Source organism: Aricia agestis, chromosome Z (genome assembly GCF_905147365.1).
Source record: "Aricia agestis chromosome Z, ilAriAges1.1, whole genome shotgun sequence".
In the NCBI taxonomy this organism is placed as follows: domain Eukaryota; kingdom Metazoa; phylum Arthropoda; class Insecta; order Lepidoptera; family Lycaenidae; genus Aricia; species Aricia agestis.
The window spans coordinates 5258223-5273715 of NC_056428.1; the positions used below are offsets into that span (position 1 = coordinate 5258223).

At 33.1% G+C, this 15493-nt stretch overlaps 1 protein-coding gene across 8 annotated transcripts in view; it reads right to left on the reverse strand.

The window, feature by feature from the left end:
• The window catches only part of LOC121738916 (collagen alpha-1(XVIII) chain-like), a 195560-nt gene extending 183973 nt beyond the window's left edge, over nt 1-11587 (reverse strand). For all 8 annotated transcript variants that reach the window (XM_042131192.1, XM_042131193.1, XM_042131191.1 and 5 more), the window contains exon 1: nt 11465-11587. In XM_042131192.1, coding sequence (XP_041987126.1) covers nt 11465-11478 — 14 coding nt within the window. In that variant the 5' untranslated portion in view covers nt 11479-11587. The remainder of the gene's footprint in view (nt 1-11464) is intronic.
• Between the last annotated feature and the right edge of the window lie 3906 nt (nt 11588-15493).

Sequence of the window (15493 nt, forward strand, 5' to 3'; positions counted from 1 at the left end):
CCACGTTCAGTAAATTTGGATTTTTAAGATAGTCGTAGTCACAAATTATAGAATAAAATTTACTTTACTGTAAAAGTTTATAAAGTAGTCAACCGTACTCTATCTCTCTACTCGGCGACGACTGGAATCTTGTGTGTCTGAAAATCGGCCAATATCGTTTAAGAGTTCTATATCCAAATGATAAAAGTCGGCCAAGTGCGAGTCAAACTCGCGCACGAAGGGTAGGCACGAGCTAAAATAGGAAAAAATGTGTTTTTTGTATGGGGTTAATTGAATACTTACTAATTTTATTTTAATATTATTAATAATTATTAAAATACAAATATAATTAAGGATCTTGTGAAAGTTTCAAGTGCCCAACTGTTGTCATTATTGATTACGAGCAAAAAAGGCCAAAAAAATTACGTTTCTTGTATGGGAGCTTTATTTTGTTTTTAGTATTTCTGTATTGAAAGTTGAAACAGAGCAAGTAAGTTGATTTATTCATAAGATTATTTCTAATGTACAGTGTAAAGATAATCTTGATATAATACAATTAAGTAAAAATAATTATTATAATATTTTATATCACACATAAAATACACAGTATACCTACTTAATATAATCCATACTTACTAATATAGTTAGTTTATTATAGTTTTAGTTGAAAGTGTGTCTGTCTGTTACCCCTTCACGCCCAAACAGCTGAACCGATTTTGCTGGGTGTGTATATATCTACTTTGTCCCGGGAAAGGACATATTATACTTAATACATTTTATTACGGAAAAATGTACGGTTCCCGCGCGAGAATTGACTTTTTGGCGCAACGGAATTTCAGACGTCATTTAGTTTAAAATGTTTAAAAGAAATTGGCTCTATCTAATGACTTTAAATAAATTAATGGTTTGGAACCTAAATTATTTGGTATGTGAGCTCGTGATGGAATTTTAACTGGAATTGGCTAAATTGATTAAAACGTAGATTAAATAATCAATTTGTTGAAACAATTTAAAGTGTGAATCGCCTTTAATTTGTTTATCGTTCTCTGAAAGTGCCATAAAACTCAAAATAATTCACATACAAAACAATACAATTAAAGTTTAATAAAATGAATTGCACAGTTTATTTATTTTGACGACCTCTGTGGCTCAGTTGGTGGGCTGTTGGTAGCTCAAGCCGGGGGTCGCGGGTTCGAATCACGCCGAGGGAACAAAAAGTTTTCAAAGTTCCTGGGTCATGGATCAAATATGTGTATCATATAATAAAAATCTTAAATATATGTATAGTATAAAAGTATTAAATATGTATTATATTTCCGTTGTCTGGTACCCGTAACACAAGTCCTTCAGGGTACTAAAGGGCCAATTGCCTGTCTTCGTGTGACCTTCTAGATCTTTATTTATTTTGATTCATCCCTAAGACTAGACTATCTATCTATATTTGGGATAAGCCTACATCCTTAGGGCCTGTTTCACCTGATAAGGCTATCCACCAATTATCTTGACGGATCAAGTATGGGGAATCTGTCAAAAAGGTTGTGAATAGCCTATTAGGCATTTTATCAGAAAGTGGTGAAACAGGCCCTTAATCTTTTTATATTTTTACTAGATGACCGGCCCCCGTATCAAGTATCTTGCGAGAGCAATGCGATAACAATTATTGCGCGATAATTGCTCCAAAATCGCAGTTTCGTATCACGTATCAGCCAAAACAATACGATTGCAATCGATCACTATACATGACACCATTATTTGCGACATTCATGACACCCAGCAATCACTCGCGCGATTAATGCTAGTGGATTCTTGATCGCTATTTTTACGTGATAAGGTAGCCAGTGAACTTTGTATAACTTCCCTCATAATAAGGACTTATTGGAGATTCATTTTCATTTAAATACTATTTTTCTTTTCAATATTTTCTTTTTTATACGTGTATTATCTCTGTAGTCACTAAACGCATATTAATTATTATCCTTAAGCGTTATGCGAATCATCGTTGGCTCCATGACTAATCTCACATTATACTATAAAATATGCTTCGCTTCCTGTGTCTACTGCTTTATTGTTTATTTTTATTATTGTTAAAGTGTTGTCTTTTATATTTACTTCAGCTTTGACTTCATTGCACTAAAATATTTGCGGTTATTAACCTGGCTCTGAAAGAGATTACTTTACTTTAATTTAAGCAAGTTTTACAGAAAATTAATGGAATTTTTGTCAAGATATTTATTAAATTAATGTGATATCGTCAAAATCGTTATGTAGTCAAAATAGGTATTATTATTTATTTAAACTTATAAAGATAATTTTACTAACATAATTTATAAGCCTTTACTAACAAATGAGTCTATGTAACTTGATTTAATAAACTATTTCATTTCATTTCATTTCATTTCATTTCATATCTCCCTTGAATGGCCTTCAGACAATAATTGAGACCACTTCAAAATTCAATTCATATAAAATTTTACCTTATTTTTTTTTTACTTTATATTATTTGAAACCAAAATAATGACCACTTACCTAAAATATTTTACAAAAATAAAGAAACAGACAATCCAATTTCACGGTCAGTCAAATATATTTTATCGACTATTAGAATAGCATAATCACATGCTTAAAAATCAGTATGTACATAACTTTTCGAATCTAACGTCCCACGCCATACATATTTTACCATAGATTTCTTAAACTTCGTCACTATCATAAACCGTTATGATAACTCATGGTTCACCATTTCCATTTTCGAACGTAGAATAAAATTTGAATTTGAAGATAGGATTTAGGTGTTCTAAAAGAGTGACAGCTGCATTTGGCGAATGCCAAAATATTGGAAATTCTGATAGCGCAGGATTATTAGTGTTGCGAAAACTATCGATAGTTTGGACGATTGACATGGATAGTGCTTCTAAGCTGTAAAATAAAGTAGGATGATAAATAAAATATGGTCCCGTTACTCTGTTTTTTAAGACTTAACCGATACAGTTACTCTGCTTAGTAAGTAGTTCGTAGGAATGTAAGTATGACAAAAAGTTAGAACTGGCTTGCAGAACCCATGTCCTGGATTACGATTTAGATCGGAGTGTATATTGTGCCTTCTTCAACGTAACGCTCTTACTTTAGTATCAAAAAATAAAGAAACTCTATACACAATGGTCACAACTTATCAATTTTGATTTAAGTACTAAAACTTTTTAAACTGTTTAAATCATTTTGTTTAATTGTAAGCAATGAAAGTGTTGCTTTGTGAACTTGTAATAAGACGCATGTCATACATAACGATTAACGTCCTGCCGTTTTTATTCATTTTGATCTCTAGATTCTGTTATTTTTTACACCTACGTAAACAAATAACAAACTCAACAAGATTATGTACTGCTTTTTGTGACGTAAGCCACCTATTCTTTTTACTATTAGATCAAAATTAAAATTGAGCGCACAAAATTCAAGAGCCCATTTCTGACATCCATGATGATGAATTAGTTTTAAAGTTAATATTGTGTAATAGCAATACTTATCATGTTATCTCCCAAACAATGTTCCCATTGTTCCCTGGAACAGGTTACACCGATACGAGATTAAAGTGAAGATACCGTGAAATATCTACTTAAAAATTTAATAAGCTTTTTATCGATAATCGACGTTTTATTATCGACTGCACTATCAAGCCTGGCGCGTCACTATCGAATATAACGAAATTATTTAAATTTTATTTATACGCGACGGTCTAAGCTTTGGTTTATACCAGAAGTTTCTCATTATTATTTAGAAAAAACTAGAGAAGAATATAAAACAGCTTTTTTATCATAAATACATAAAGGTTAAATATCAAAAAATTGTATCCATAAATTTATAGTTCTTTACCCGTAGTCTTTACCATAATTCTATTATTGCTATAATAATTCAATTTTTACAGTTCCGATAGGTACAGAGTATACATAGCAATATTATTTATATTTTAAACTAGCTGCCCCGGCAAACGTTGCTTTGCTATAACTAGACATCGCCCAATGGTCGAAATTCGACCTTTCTTGCAACGACATTAGGACTACTACCTATATTTAGTTAAAATTTTTTGACTTCATCATAGTTTTTTTCAATTCTTGTCTCTGGGACTCAGCTGATCTCAGACTGGCCGTTTAAACATTGTCTAATAGTACTTAAATTAAATTAAAAAAAAAAAAAAACATTTTCAATTTGTCAACTTGTTGTCAGCAGACTTCAACCACAAATAAAGTAATATAATTCGTATGTATAGGCTTGTCACTCAAAAATCTGTCATTTTTCCTAGTAGTAGTGTCGTAGTGTGTATAACGTTTTATTTGTTAAAAATATGTATGATAAAAGCATAATTTTAAAATAATATTAGCTCGATGCACTCCTTCACCATATAAACTGTGCGAAATTTCATGCACCTACGTTTCCCCATTTTTCGTAAAAAGGGTTAGACAGTTTGTCTCTCACGTATTAATATATAGATAATATAAATTGAAGTGACTAAATAAGCATGTTACCATGGTAACGTCCCGTCCCGTCCTGTCGCGCAAACAATGGTCGCCATCGTCTCGAGTTGTAATAATTTACTATTATTTATACAACAAATGCACTTATCAATATAAAAAGTACCCAGTAGCCGATTCTCAGACCTACTCAACATGCTCACAAAATTTCATGAGAGTCGGTCAAGCCGTTTCGGAGGAGTACGGGAACGAACATTGTGACACGAGAATTTTATAAAGATTAAAATTCTTCTTAGTTCAAAAATTAATGAGACCACGTTGCATTATTTATACGTGGGAGAGCCATGCTTCGGCATGAATGGGCCGGCTCGACCGGAGAAATACCACGTTCTCACAGAAAACCGGCGTGAAACAGCGCTTGCGCTGTGTTTCGCCGAGTGAGTGAGTTTACCGGAGGCCCAATCCCCTATTCCCTACCCTACCCTATTCCCTTCCCTTCCCTTCCCATCCCTACCCTTCCCTATTCCCTCTTAAAAGGCCGGCAACGCACCTGCAGCTCTTCTGATGCTGCGAGTGTCCATGGGCGACGGAAGTTGCTTTCCATCAGGTGACCCGTTTGCTTATTTGCCCCCTTATCTCATAAAAAAAAACAGTATTCAACTTATTTTTTTTTTTTTTGTAAAATCCGCTTAGTAACAATGTTGATTCTCTTGTGAAACAACTTTATTAGAACTTTCACAATATTACGTCTATGTCGTCAAGATGAAAAGATCATAAACCGATCACATCTAATAACTCCATATATTACCGACCTAACCTGTTAATGATCATAAATCTAGATCAGCCTAGGCTCATGCATCTAGAAAGTCAAAACCATGTTTATATAATGATGGGCAATTTTAGTCGAAAGTGCACTTATCACAAAACGGTATGTAAATCTATAAAGGAAGCTTGTTTGATATAATATCCATACTAATATTATGCGAAAGTGTGTCTGTCTGTTTTTATAATTTAAATTTGGTATGGAGATACTTTGAGACCCGGCAAAGGATGGGGTTCCCGCGCCGTAAACGAGTTTTGGCGCAACGGAGTTGCGGGCGTCATCTAGTTAATAATAAAAAACTACATATGTATATTTTTAATTTTATTTAAATGGTGAGATTAAAAAAACAATCATAAGGGTAGTAAGGTAAGTAAAAGTACGACGCGGAATAGGAGAGGAAGCAATATTATCTCCTCTGTCTGCTCTGCTGTTTCGTTTTCATTTTGTTTTTGTACGCAAAATATCCTCAATTAACAGTAAAATGATAATAATTGTTGTTGTATGGTGTTATTGACAATTAAATAAATATTTTTTAATTGTCAGTAACACAATCTATACTTATATTAATACGTGAGAGAAAAACTTTGTAACCCTTTTTACGAAAAATGGGGAAACGTAGGTGCATGAAATTTCGTACAGTTATAGTTTATATGGTGAAGGAGTGCATCGAGCTAATATTATTTTAAAATTATGCTTTTATCATATATATTTTTAACAAATAAAACGTTACACACACTACGACACTACTACTAGGAAAATTACAGATTTTTGAGTGACAAGCCTATACATACGAATTATACTCTTTTATTTATGGTTAAAGTCTGTTGACAACAAGTTGACAAATTGAAAATGGATTATTGTTTTTTTTTTTAATTTAATTTTAGATACTATTAGACAATGCTTAAACGGCCAGTCTGAGATCAGCTGAGTCCCAGAGACAAGAATTGAAAAAAACTATGATGAAGTCAATATTTTTTACAAAATATAGGTAGTAGTCCTAATGTCGTTGCAGGTAAGGTCGAATTTCGACCACTAGTAATTAAAATTATACTATCATCTATAAAAAATGTTACTTTAGATACTACAACACGTCGTAAAATTAAAATTAGTAGCACAGTAAAAATAATATAGAGTCTGTACTCATCATACCTACTAGGTAACTAGCTAAAAGCCGAGCTTTGTGAGGGTTCGCGTCATTTTTCTGCGTGGTAATAATCTAAGGCAGATTTTTCATATTTTAACAGTAACTGTAACTGACCGATGACAATTACACATCTAAGTTTTTCCGTAAATTGTACTACAAAAGTGCTCTGGTTGTGGAATATACTTTGGCCGGTACGTCAGAACTGGGGCCTACCACCACCTCTACTAAGCGACACTGTTTGACAATTTAAAAAAGTTGATATTACACAGCGGATTTACCAATGTTAATTGCATTTTTTTACTGTTTTTAGTAAAATTATATTTGAAAAGTGAGTACGGTAATCTTACAACAAAGTGTTCTGGCAACATGATGATAGTTTTAGGAAAGGTCGTGGTAGACCCCTGCAAGCGTCATAAACTTTCGACGACTTGCCGTAGACTGCCGTCGACTGACGCCGACACGTGCCGCCGACTGCCGTCGACGGGCGCCGACGCGTGCCGCCGACACATGCCGTTTGTTTGTATATTCCCGTTTGCCGTGCGTCAAGACTTATAGGGTCAGCGCAGACAGAAACAGTGCGTTAATAAAATCTTCTCCACTACGCTCCGTTCTGTCTGCACCGACCCTTATTCATGAACAGGCACATCTATAATTATAATATCTATGGCGCGAACATAAAGTCATTGTCACGGCTATTCCGATAGACTTTCGGAGAACTGATCTCATTGTTTACACGGTACGAAAGATAAAAGTGAGAATTACACACGCAAAGAGTTGAAGGACGTCCGATGAAAACTCCATTGTTTTTACAGGTGAAACTTGCGAGTTGCGATTTTATGTTGTTAATTGGTAGATTCCCACGATGTGTATTTGGGGAACATGGCTACTTTTTAACGAGAAAAATGGTTCCGGCTGAAAACATGAATATGTCGAAATAACTAGCTGTTGCCCCCGACTTTGTCCGCGTGGACTTTAGTTTATAGTTGTTCCCGTACATCGATTGAGTCGTTTACGCACAAATCAGAAAAGTTTCTCACGCAACATGCGAGGGAACCGCACATTTTCCGGGACAAAAAATATTCCTTGTCCCAAATTCAAATTAGTATCTCCAATCTCCAGGCCAAATTTCATCGAAATAGATTAAATAGTTTAGGTTGTTAAACTAATATCATGTACTTACTCTGCTGGCTCAGGCGAGAATCATAAAAGTTTATTGTGCAGGAACCGTATATTTTCCGGGATAAAAAGTATCCCTTGTCCTTTCCCGAGACTGAAAGTATCTCCATACCAAATTCCATCAAAATAGATTGAATAGTTTACGTGCAAATCATAAAGGTATATTGTGCAGTAACCGTACATTTTTATGGGACAAAATGTATCCTATATTCTTTTTCGGGACTCAAAGTATCTTTATACCTTTTATCTTTATATTAAATTTCAGCAAAATGGGTCCAGTCCTTTACGCGTGATGTCGTGACCACGCGAAATATAACGTTCCGCGCAGCTTCGCCCGCGTAAATTAGATATTTAACAGACAAATTAGTCCAAAAAAAATTGCCTATGATCCTTCACGTGGTCTACTTCTTATCTGTGCCAAGTAACAGAAAAATTGCTCCAGTAGTTAGTGAGATTAGCCCTTTCAAATAATTTCCTCCGTTTTTTTCCACATTTTCCTCTATTTCTTCGCTCTTATTAGTCTTAGCATCATAAAATTTAGATATATATATTAGTATATATATATATATATAAGTATATATATATATAAGTATATATATATATATATATATATATATATATATATATATAAGTATATATATATATATATATATATATATATATATATATATATATATATATATATATATATATATATATATATATATATATATATATATATATATATATATATATATATATATATATATATATATATATATATATATATATATATATATATATATATATATATATAAAATTATGAGCAAAGCTCGGTCAAACAGCTAGCTATTTCAAATTTGCGTCAGATTTATACTAATCAGATTCTAAATACTGAATCCCCTAGGGACTAGTATTTTGAATCTGATTTCAAACTTTAAATCTGATGTGACAACAAAATATTTCGTACTGCCAACGCGTTACTTCACCAGTCACCACGTCTCGCATGAAAAATTCAAATCGGGTAAACCACTTGCCTCACTCGCAATAAATCTTAATCCGAAAGTTTTACTTCAAAATGATCCTTATTCCCTTGGCATAGATGATTTTTTGGAGGTAGAATAATCCTGTACCCGGGTATGTACGATCTAATTTGAGCTGTAATAACATAAATAAATTGCCCGTGCGAAGGAACAGCTGACAAATGAAGCCTATGTGTATGGTAGCGGCTCTTATATAAATTAATTCAGACTATGTATCAATCATGAATGTTTGTGGTAACAATCCCAGTCATAATCATATCATTACATGATTCCTAGAAAAAGGAAAAAAATATTCTAAGTCGAAAAAGATATTTTGAAAACAATATAAATGTTCTTTCTCTGGAGAGGAGAACCATTAATTGCCAAATTTCATCAAAATTCGCCTTGCTAATTAAATATGCTTCTAAAAATGTTTGTGTATGTACCATCGAGGAAGTTGATTCCTATGCAATTGACAGACCAACGTTATTTTGTCGAATATGTCAATTCAATGTTAATTGTGATCTGTCAGCTGGGTTTGACGTAACGCAACCTACTTAGGTCCCCGATTTGCATAGGAATCAACTTTTTTGATAGTACATCGTAGACAGTAGATATACTTTAAAATATGCCATAATTTTACCCAGTTTTTCATATTCCATGAAAAAATACCAATGTATGGAAGACGAGATTGACATTACAATTATTTACAAAATATTGCAAAATTTACTAGTCGGATCTATCCTTCCCCGTATTTTTGGGAAATATGTTTACGATCGTAACTTTCCGATACAAATAACTAGATATTACCGTAAATAGAGCCGTAAATAGAGCCGTAAATAGAGCCGTAAATAGAACCGTACATTTTTCTGGGATAAAAAATATCCTAAGTACACAAAGTATTAACTATTAACGTACCAAATTTCATTATTATTATAATTATTGGAATAGAGATACTTTGAATCCCGGGAAAGGGCATAGGATACTTTTTTATCCCGGCAAAATGTACGGTAACCGCGCGAAGACTTCTGAAGGTCCAATTTTCTAAAACGTTTTACACGGAAACGCCTTTTTACATCGATTTTCTACACTACCGTGGTAGATAAGATAATATAACAGATACTTGACAGATACAAACAACTGTGGCTGTAACAATCGCGGATTCCGCGCATGCGCACAACCCAACAGAACCATCTGCGTTTCGTCAATTATTTGTACGAGTAATGAGCTGTTATGAGATCTGAGACTGACAAAAGAAAATCAAGAAAGTTTTATATACCTAAAGAAATAATTTGGAAAACCTTTTAATAACCTAGGTTTGAATTACTATATCCTTCTTATAAATAACAGTATTTGAGCATATTATAATTAGTCAAGGTCTGTTAAGTGACATTTTCAATATCAGACAAAGACAATCAGACCTTCTATATTATAATATAGTAATTATAAATTATTGTCGGTCAGTTTTTGTATAAGGAAAAATGTAAGGGTTCAACGAGACAAACCTAGCGAATCATGTCTCAACATCAGCAATCAGCATCTTTTCTACAGTGTAATGCACTTTGTATAGTTCACATTATAGTTCAATGAACATCTCAAGTCTCAACTCTTATTAACTCTCAAGATATCAGATGTATGAATCGTTTGACCTTGATGTTGTGTAGCTTTTACTTTTATCCTAGTACACGATTGATATGATAAGCATAAATAAACATTAGCTTAATACTTAATAGCTTTTTTCTATGTGAAAAGAAAGCGATAAGGGAACATACCCATATTACTGGACCTATGTTTTAAGGGATGGACCTTAATGCTGGTTTTCTACTGAGAGCGGTAGAATAAAACAAATATTACCACTTTTTTACCGTTTTATCATGTTATGATTTAGTTCAAGGAGTTTAGTAGTAGACATGAGAAGAAAAGTAAAGACTCCCCAACAAAATAGAGAAATAATTCATCGTCTTTATTTAAATAGTCAATGTTATCAAAGCATTTCTTAATTCCGTTAATAATTATTACCTACGTAAAAGTATTGGCATGTAAAACCTACAAAAGCATAAAACCCATTGAAAACCAAAATAATGTTATACCTAAATAATAATACTTAAAACCATTCGGCCATCGGATAAGAATGCGAAATATTACCAAATAATGCATAATAATATGTGAGCTGTTACAATTTTTTCAATAAGGTTACGATTGCGCAGCTGTCTAAATTTGTGCCTGCTCAAATATTTTGCATAGTATTCAGAATTTAAAAAAACATGCATTTTCATAAAATTTTGCGCATTCGCTGAGATTATAATTTATAATACTTATTATGGGGGAAGTCCACATTAAGATAAGATTTGCTTCAAAAACATTTTGAACTTTCGCATGGCACTATAGAAAATCTTGTAATAAATATTGTAATTTGTATTGTAAAATAATAAATATCAAAAATACTATAATTGTTTTAATGAGCTACAAAATGTTATGAAAAATATTTGAGTAAGAAAATGAAAAGAATACACCAAATATTTAAATTAAAATGTCACCATAAACAATATCTTTAAAGTTTACTTAAACTAATAAAATACGCATTTAATGAACTAAAATATAAATATTGATCACATAATAATAATAATAATACTCAATTTTATCAGCAATAGCATCTTAGGAGCTCAAGTCGATATAATGTTTGTAGCTATCTAGGCCCCGCGTGTTGACATAATTCGGGCATGCGCAATGAATATACATAAACAATGAATTTAGGACAAATTACCCTACATTAAACATTTAACAGCATTAACAATGAATACGCTAATAAAGTACATTGCATCGCAGCCCCTCAACATTATTTCATTGCATATTTAAATAAAAATAAAAAAAAACATACCGGTTTAAATCCATGTTCGAAATGACACATTCAAAACATCACACGGCACACGTGAACTGTGACGTCACTCGCGAAAATCGCTTTCCGCGGACACTAGCGCGCATGACATTGAAACATACTCACTCCCACACAGTTAGTGAAGAACTAAGCGCGAGTTGTTGAAAGCACGTGGCTAAGCTTACGGCGCCCTTCCATTGCGTTACCGCCGCTCTTGGAATATCGACTTTCTCCGCTTTCTTTAGAGTCCCTTTCTCAATGGTCTGTACTAGGACGTACTATTTTCGTCTTGTGCGCTATAAAAGTGCATTTCACCCGGTTTTGTCTTTGATAACGAGGTCGCTTCATCCTTTCTGATAATCTGGAAGGTCCATTGTGGCCGATATTGAAAAAGTTTCGAGTTTAGCAATTCGTTGCAGGTCGGAAATTTTTTGCTGTGCGTTTTTCATACGAAGCATTTGACCTAAATAGGGTAACAAACAGATACTTTTTAATTTTTATATTACTGGTTAAATCAAATAAAAAAATTAAACGCAAAAAATATTAGTAGAATTAGTATTTAAGTTACAGTAGTAGCATGGCCATCAGTAGAAATGCGAAAGTATAGACAAACTATGGAGATAAACTTAAGGTGAAGTCCGATCTTTTTTCGTTCCGAAAAATTCAATTAAAATCCCACTTTATGACAGACTATAGTCCAAAAAATTCAAATAATATCCTTCTCTATGACATATATTATAGTCTGTCATAAAGTGGCATTTTAATTGCCGTGGTAAAGATCGGAACGGCACCTTAAGAGGATTCCACACCGCCCTTTTTTCCATACAAATGCTGTTCCCTATTTCCTCCCTGGATAATGCTAGTAGAGTTATAATTTTTTTCCTGAATATCTACGGCCACTAATACAATGTCCCTATGTTTTCCTTTTTTTCATAATTTAATTATTAAATAAGATATGAACGTTCAAAAACCCAAAAAAATGGCCAGATTTTCCACTGTGTTCAGACGTCCAGAAAACAGATTTGGCTAGATTATACAAAAAAAGCAAAACATAGGAACACAGCTCAAGCCTTTTTTTAATCTTTAATGAAAAAAGTACTTAAATCGGTTAAGTTTTGGAGAAGGAATCAGGGGACAACGAATCGTTGATTTTCTGGATTTTCTGCAGTTGTCTCTATCGCGTTCTGCGGTATAGGCTTGAGGTAAGGGAGACAGCTATAGATATTACACGTACTTTTTTTTCATTTCTCTAGCCCCTGTTGTATCCTCTTAAGTTTATGTCCACAGTTTGTCCATACTTTCGCATTTCTACTGGTGGCCATACTAGGGCTACTGGTCTGTGGTAGAATAAATACATCCAGATCGTCTTTTTAATTAAGTTAACACGTTGACGGACAGTACTTCTGTACTGTGTTTTGTACAATATTTTTCATTTTTTTAAAACGTGCCAAAGTTTTGAGACATTAAAATACTGTATTTTTTACACTTCTAAGAGTCAGGGATGACTGATGACTGATGTCTATTGATTTTATAAGCCCTTAACTTTAAGAGGACACAACACCGCCGTTTTTCCATACAAATGCTGTTCCCTATTTCCTCCCTGGATAATGCCGGTAGAATTATGATTGTTTCCTGAATATCTATGCATGTCCACTATTAGCATGTCTCTATGTTTTCTTTTTTTTCATAATTTTATTATTAAAAAAGATAAGAACTTCCAAAAACCCAAAAAAAATGGCAAGATTTTCCTCTGTGTTCAAACACCCAGAAACCAAAACTGGCTAAAATATACAAAAAAAAAAAACATAGGAACACAGCTCAAGCCTTGCTTTAATTCGTAATGAAAAAGTACTTAAATCGGTTAAGTTTTGGAGAAGGAATCAGCGGACAACGAATCGAAGATTTTCTGTTCTTTTATTAGAACTTTTGTCGTGTTGTCTCTATCGCGCTCTGCGGTGGGAGACTTGAGATTGGTGAGACAGCAATACATTTTTCAAATACCTATTTTCAATTTCTCTCGCCCCTGGTGTATCCTCTTAAGAAGGCGTTGGGAATTCTGGCTTATAATTATTATAAGTAGAAATCGTATGTAGCTTCACTTCAACTTTTTCTATTTCTGCGGTTTTATCTTTTTCATTAGTAGTTCTACCGGCGTGTAAAGATAAGACAAACTGAGACTTAAGATAGACCTCTTAAAACTGTGTCACGTTTGATTTCGTAATTTTACGTAGAAATCACATAAAGATTTAAGATTATTTGCTATTAATGTTGGTACGTAGTTAGTAAAACATTAATAATAATAAATGTATTCAATTTCATGATATTATGAAATGACAATATAAATAGGAAAGTAGCACTTGTTTTTTTTTTTGGAAGTATATCTTTCTTCTTAGCTCTCTTTAAAATCTTATATATAAAATTCTCGTGTCACAATGTTAGTTACCGTACTCCTACGAAACGGCTATACTGATTTTTACCAAATTTTATATGCATAATATTCAGTAGGTCTGAGAATCGCCTATTGGATACTTTTTATATTGATAAGTGCAATTGTTGCATAAATAATAGTAAATTATTACAACTCGAGACTGACGGCGACCATTGTTTGTGCGACGGGATAGCGATGGACGTTGCCATGGTGCCATACTTATTTAGTCACTTCAATAAAATAATACGGGCGAAATACTGTATATATTGGAAATACAACGTTTGCCGGGACAACTAGTAATAATATAATAACTAGATGACCCGGTGAACTTCGTATCACTTCCTTCCTAATAAAAACCTTCCCTGGACTACCAGGAATATTTCAAGACTAAAATTAGCCAAATCGGATCACCCGTTCTCGAGTTCTAGCGCGACCAACAGAACTAAAAAAACATTTTCATTTATTTAGATATTTCATAATCGGTTTTTGCGCATAGATTTTCGCCGCGCGTTAGACTGAGAGGGTGATAATAATATTATACTTTCTCTCCTACGCCGTGTCAATCGTCTGCTCTCCGTCTAACTAATTTTCCATCTTACCCATTCCAAAAAAGTGCACAATATCCCTAAAGAACATTTTATTAAAAAAAGTCTCTTTCGTAAGCGGCATCATGTGAATAAACTGCATTTTAATTGGTCATAAAAATTAACTTTTATGATGAGGTCAAGTTATCGGGTTTCTACACGAATTGCAGTAATTCACTGAATATCGAAACTAGTTTGAAAATGGAACTTTTATTTTGATTCAATCAAAATAAAAAATATATCTTTGGGTAAATCACTAATTTTTAAATCCCATTTTAAAACAGGCACACTATTTATCTAAAGTAAAATATGCAAAAATACATCTGTTTGTTTTTCACCTCTTTATGACTAAGCTATACAATTTTGGTGAAATTTAGATCCTGAGAAAGAACATATGATAGTCGTTTCGAAATTACGTAACGGTTCCCGTGTCATATACCAATAAAATAGCGGGCAACATCTTTTAACTATTCAAATTCATATCAATACTTGAATTCTAAATTCTAATAAGTATTATACCTAAATGCGAAAGTGTGTCTGTCTTAAATGTCTGTCTGTCTGTCTGTTACCTCTTCACGCCCATGCCGCTGAACCGATTTTTTTAAATTTTGTTAATGGAGATACTTGGAGTCCCGGGAAAGGACAGTTTCCGCGCGATAAACGTATCTTGAGACAACAAGAATATTTTATTATCAAAATAAATAGTATGAAGAAATGATAAAGATAAAATCTTTTATTAATTCACTTTTTTGTTATCTATACAAACATAACTTTCGTTGGTGTGTAAATACTGACGTAAGTGATATTTGGACAGCTGACCCAGGGGTCACTGTACCATTGTGTGAAATACTTACTATTATTGGAATAATAGAACAACTGTAAGCCCGTGATTCAAGTGCAAGTTGATTTGAGATGAATTTATGATTGAAATAACATAAAAATAAAACTTTTTAAAAAAAGACTTTTATTTACACACTCTATAGTATAAAAGAAGAAAATAAATTATTTTTCCTTTAATAT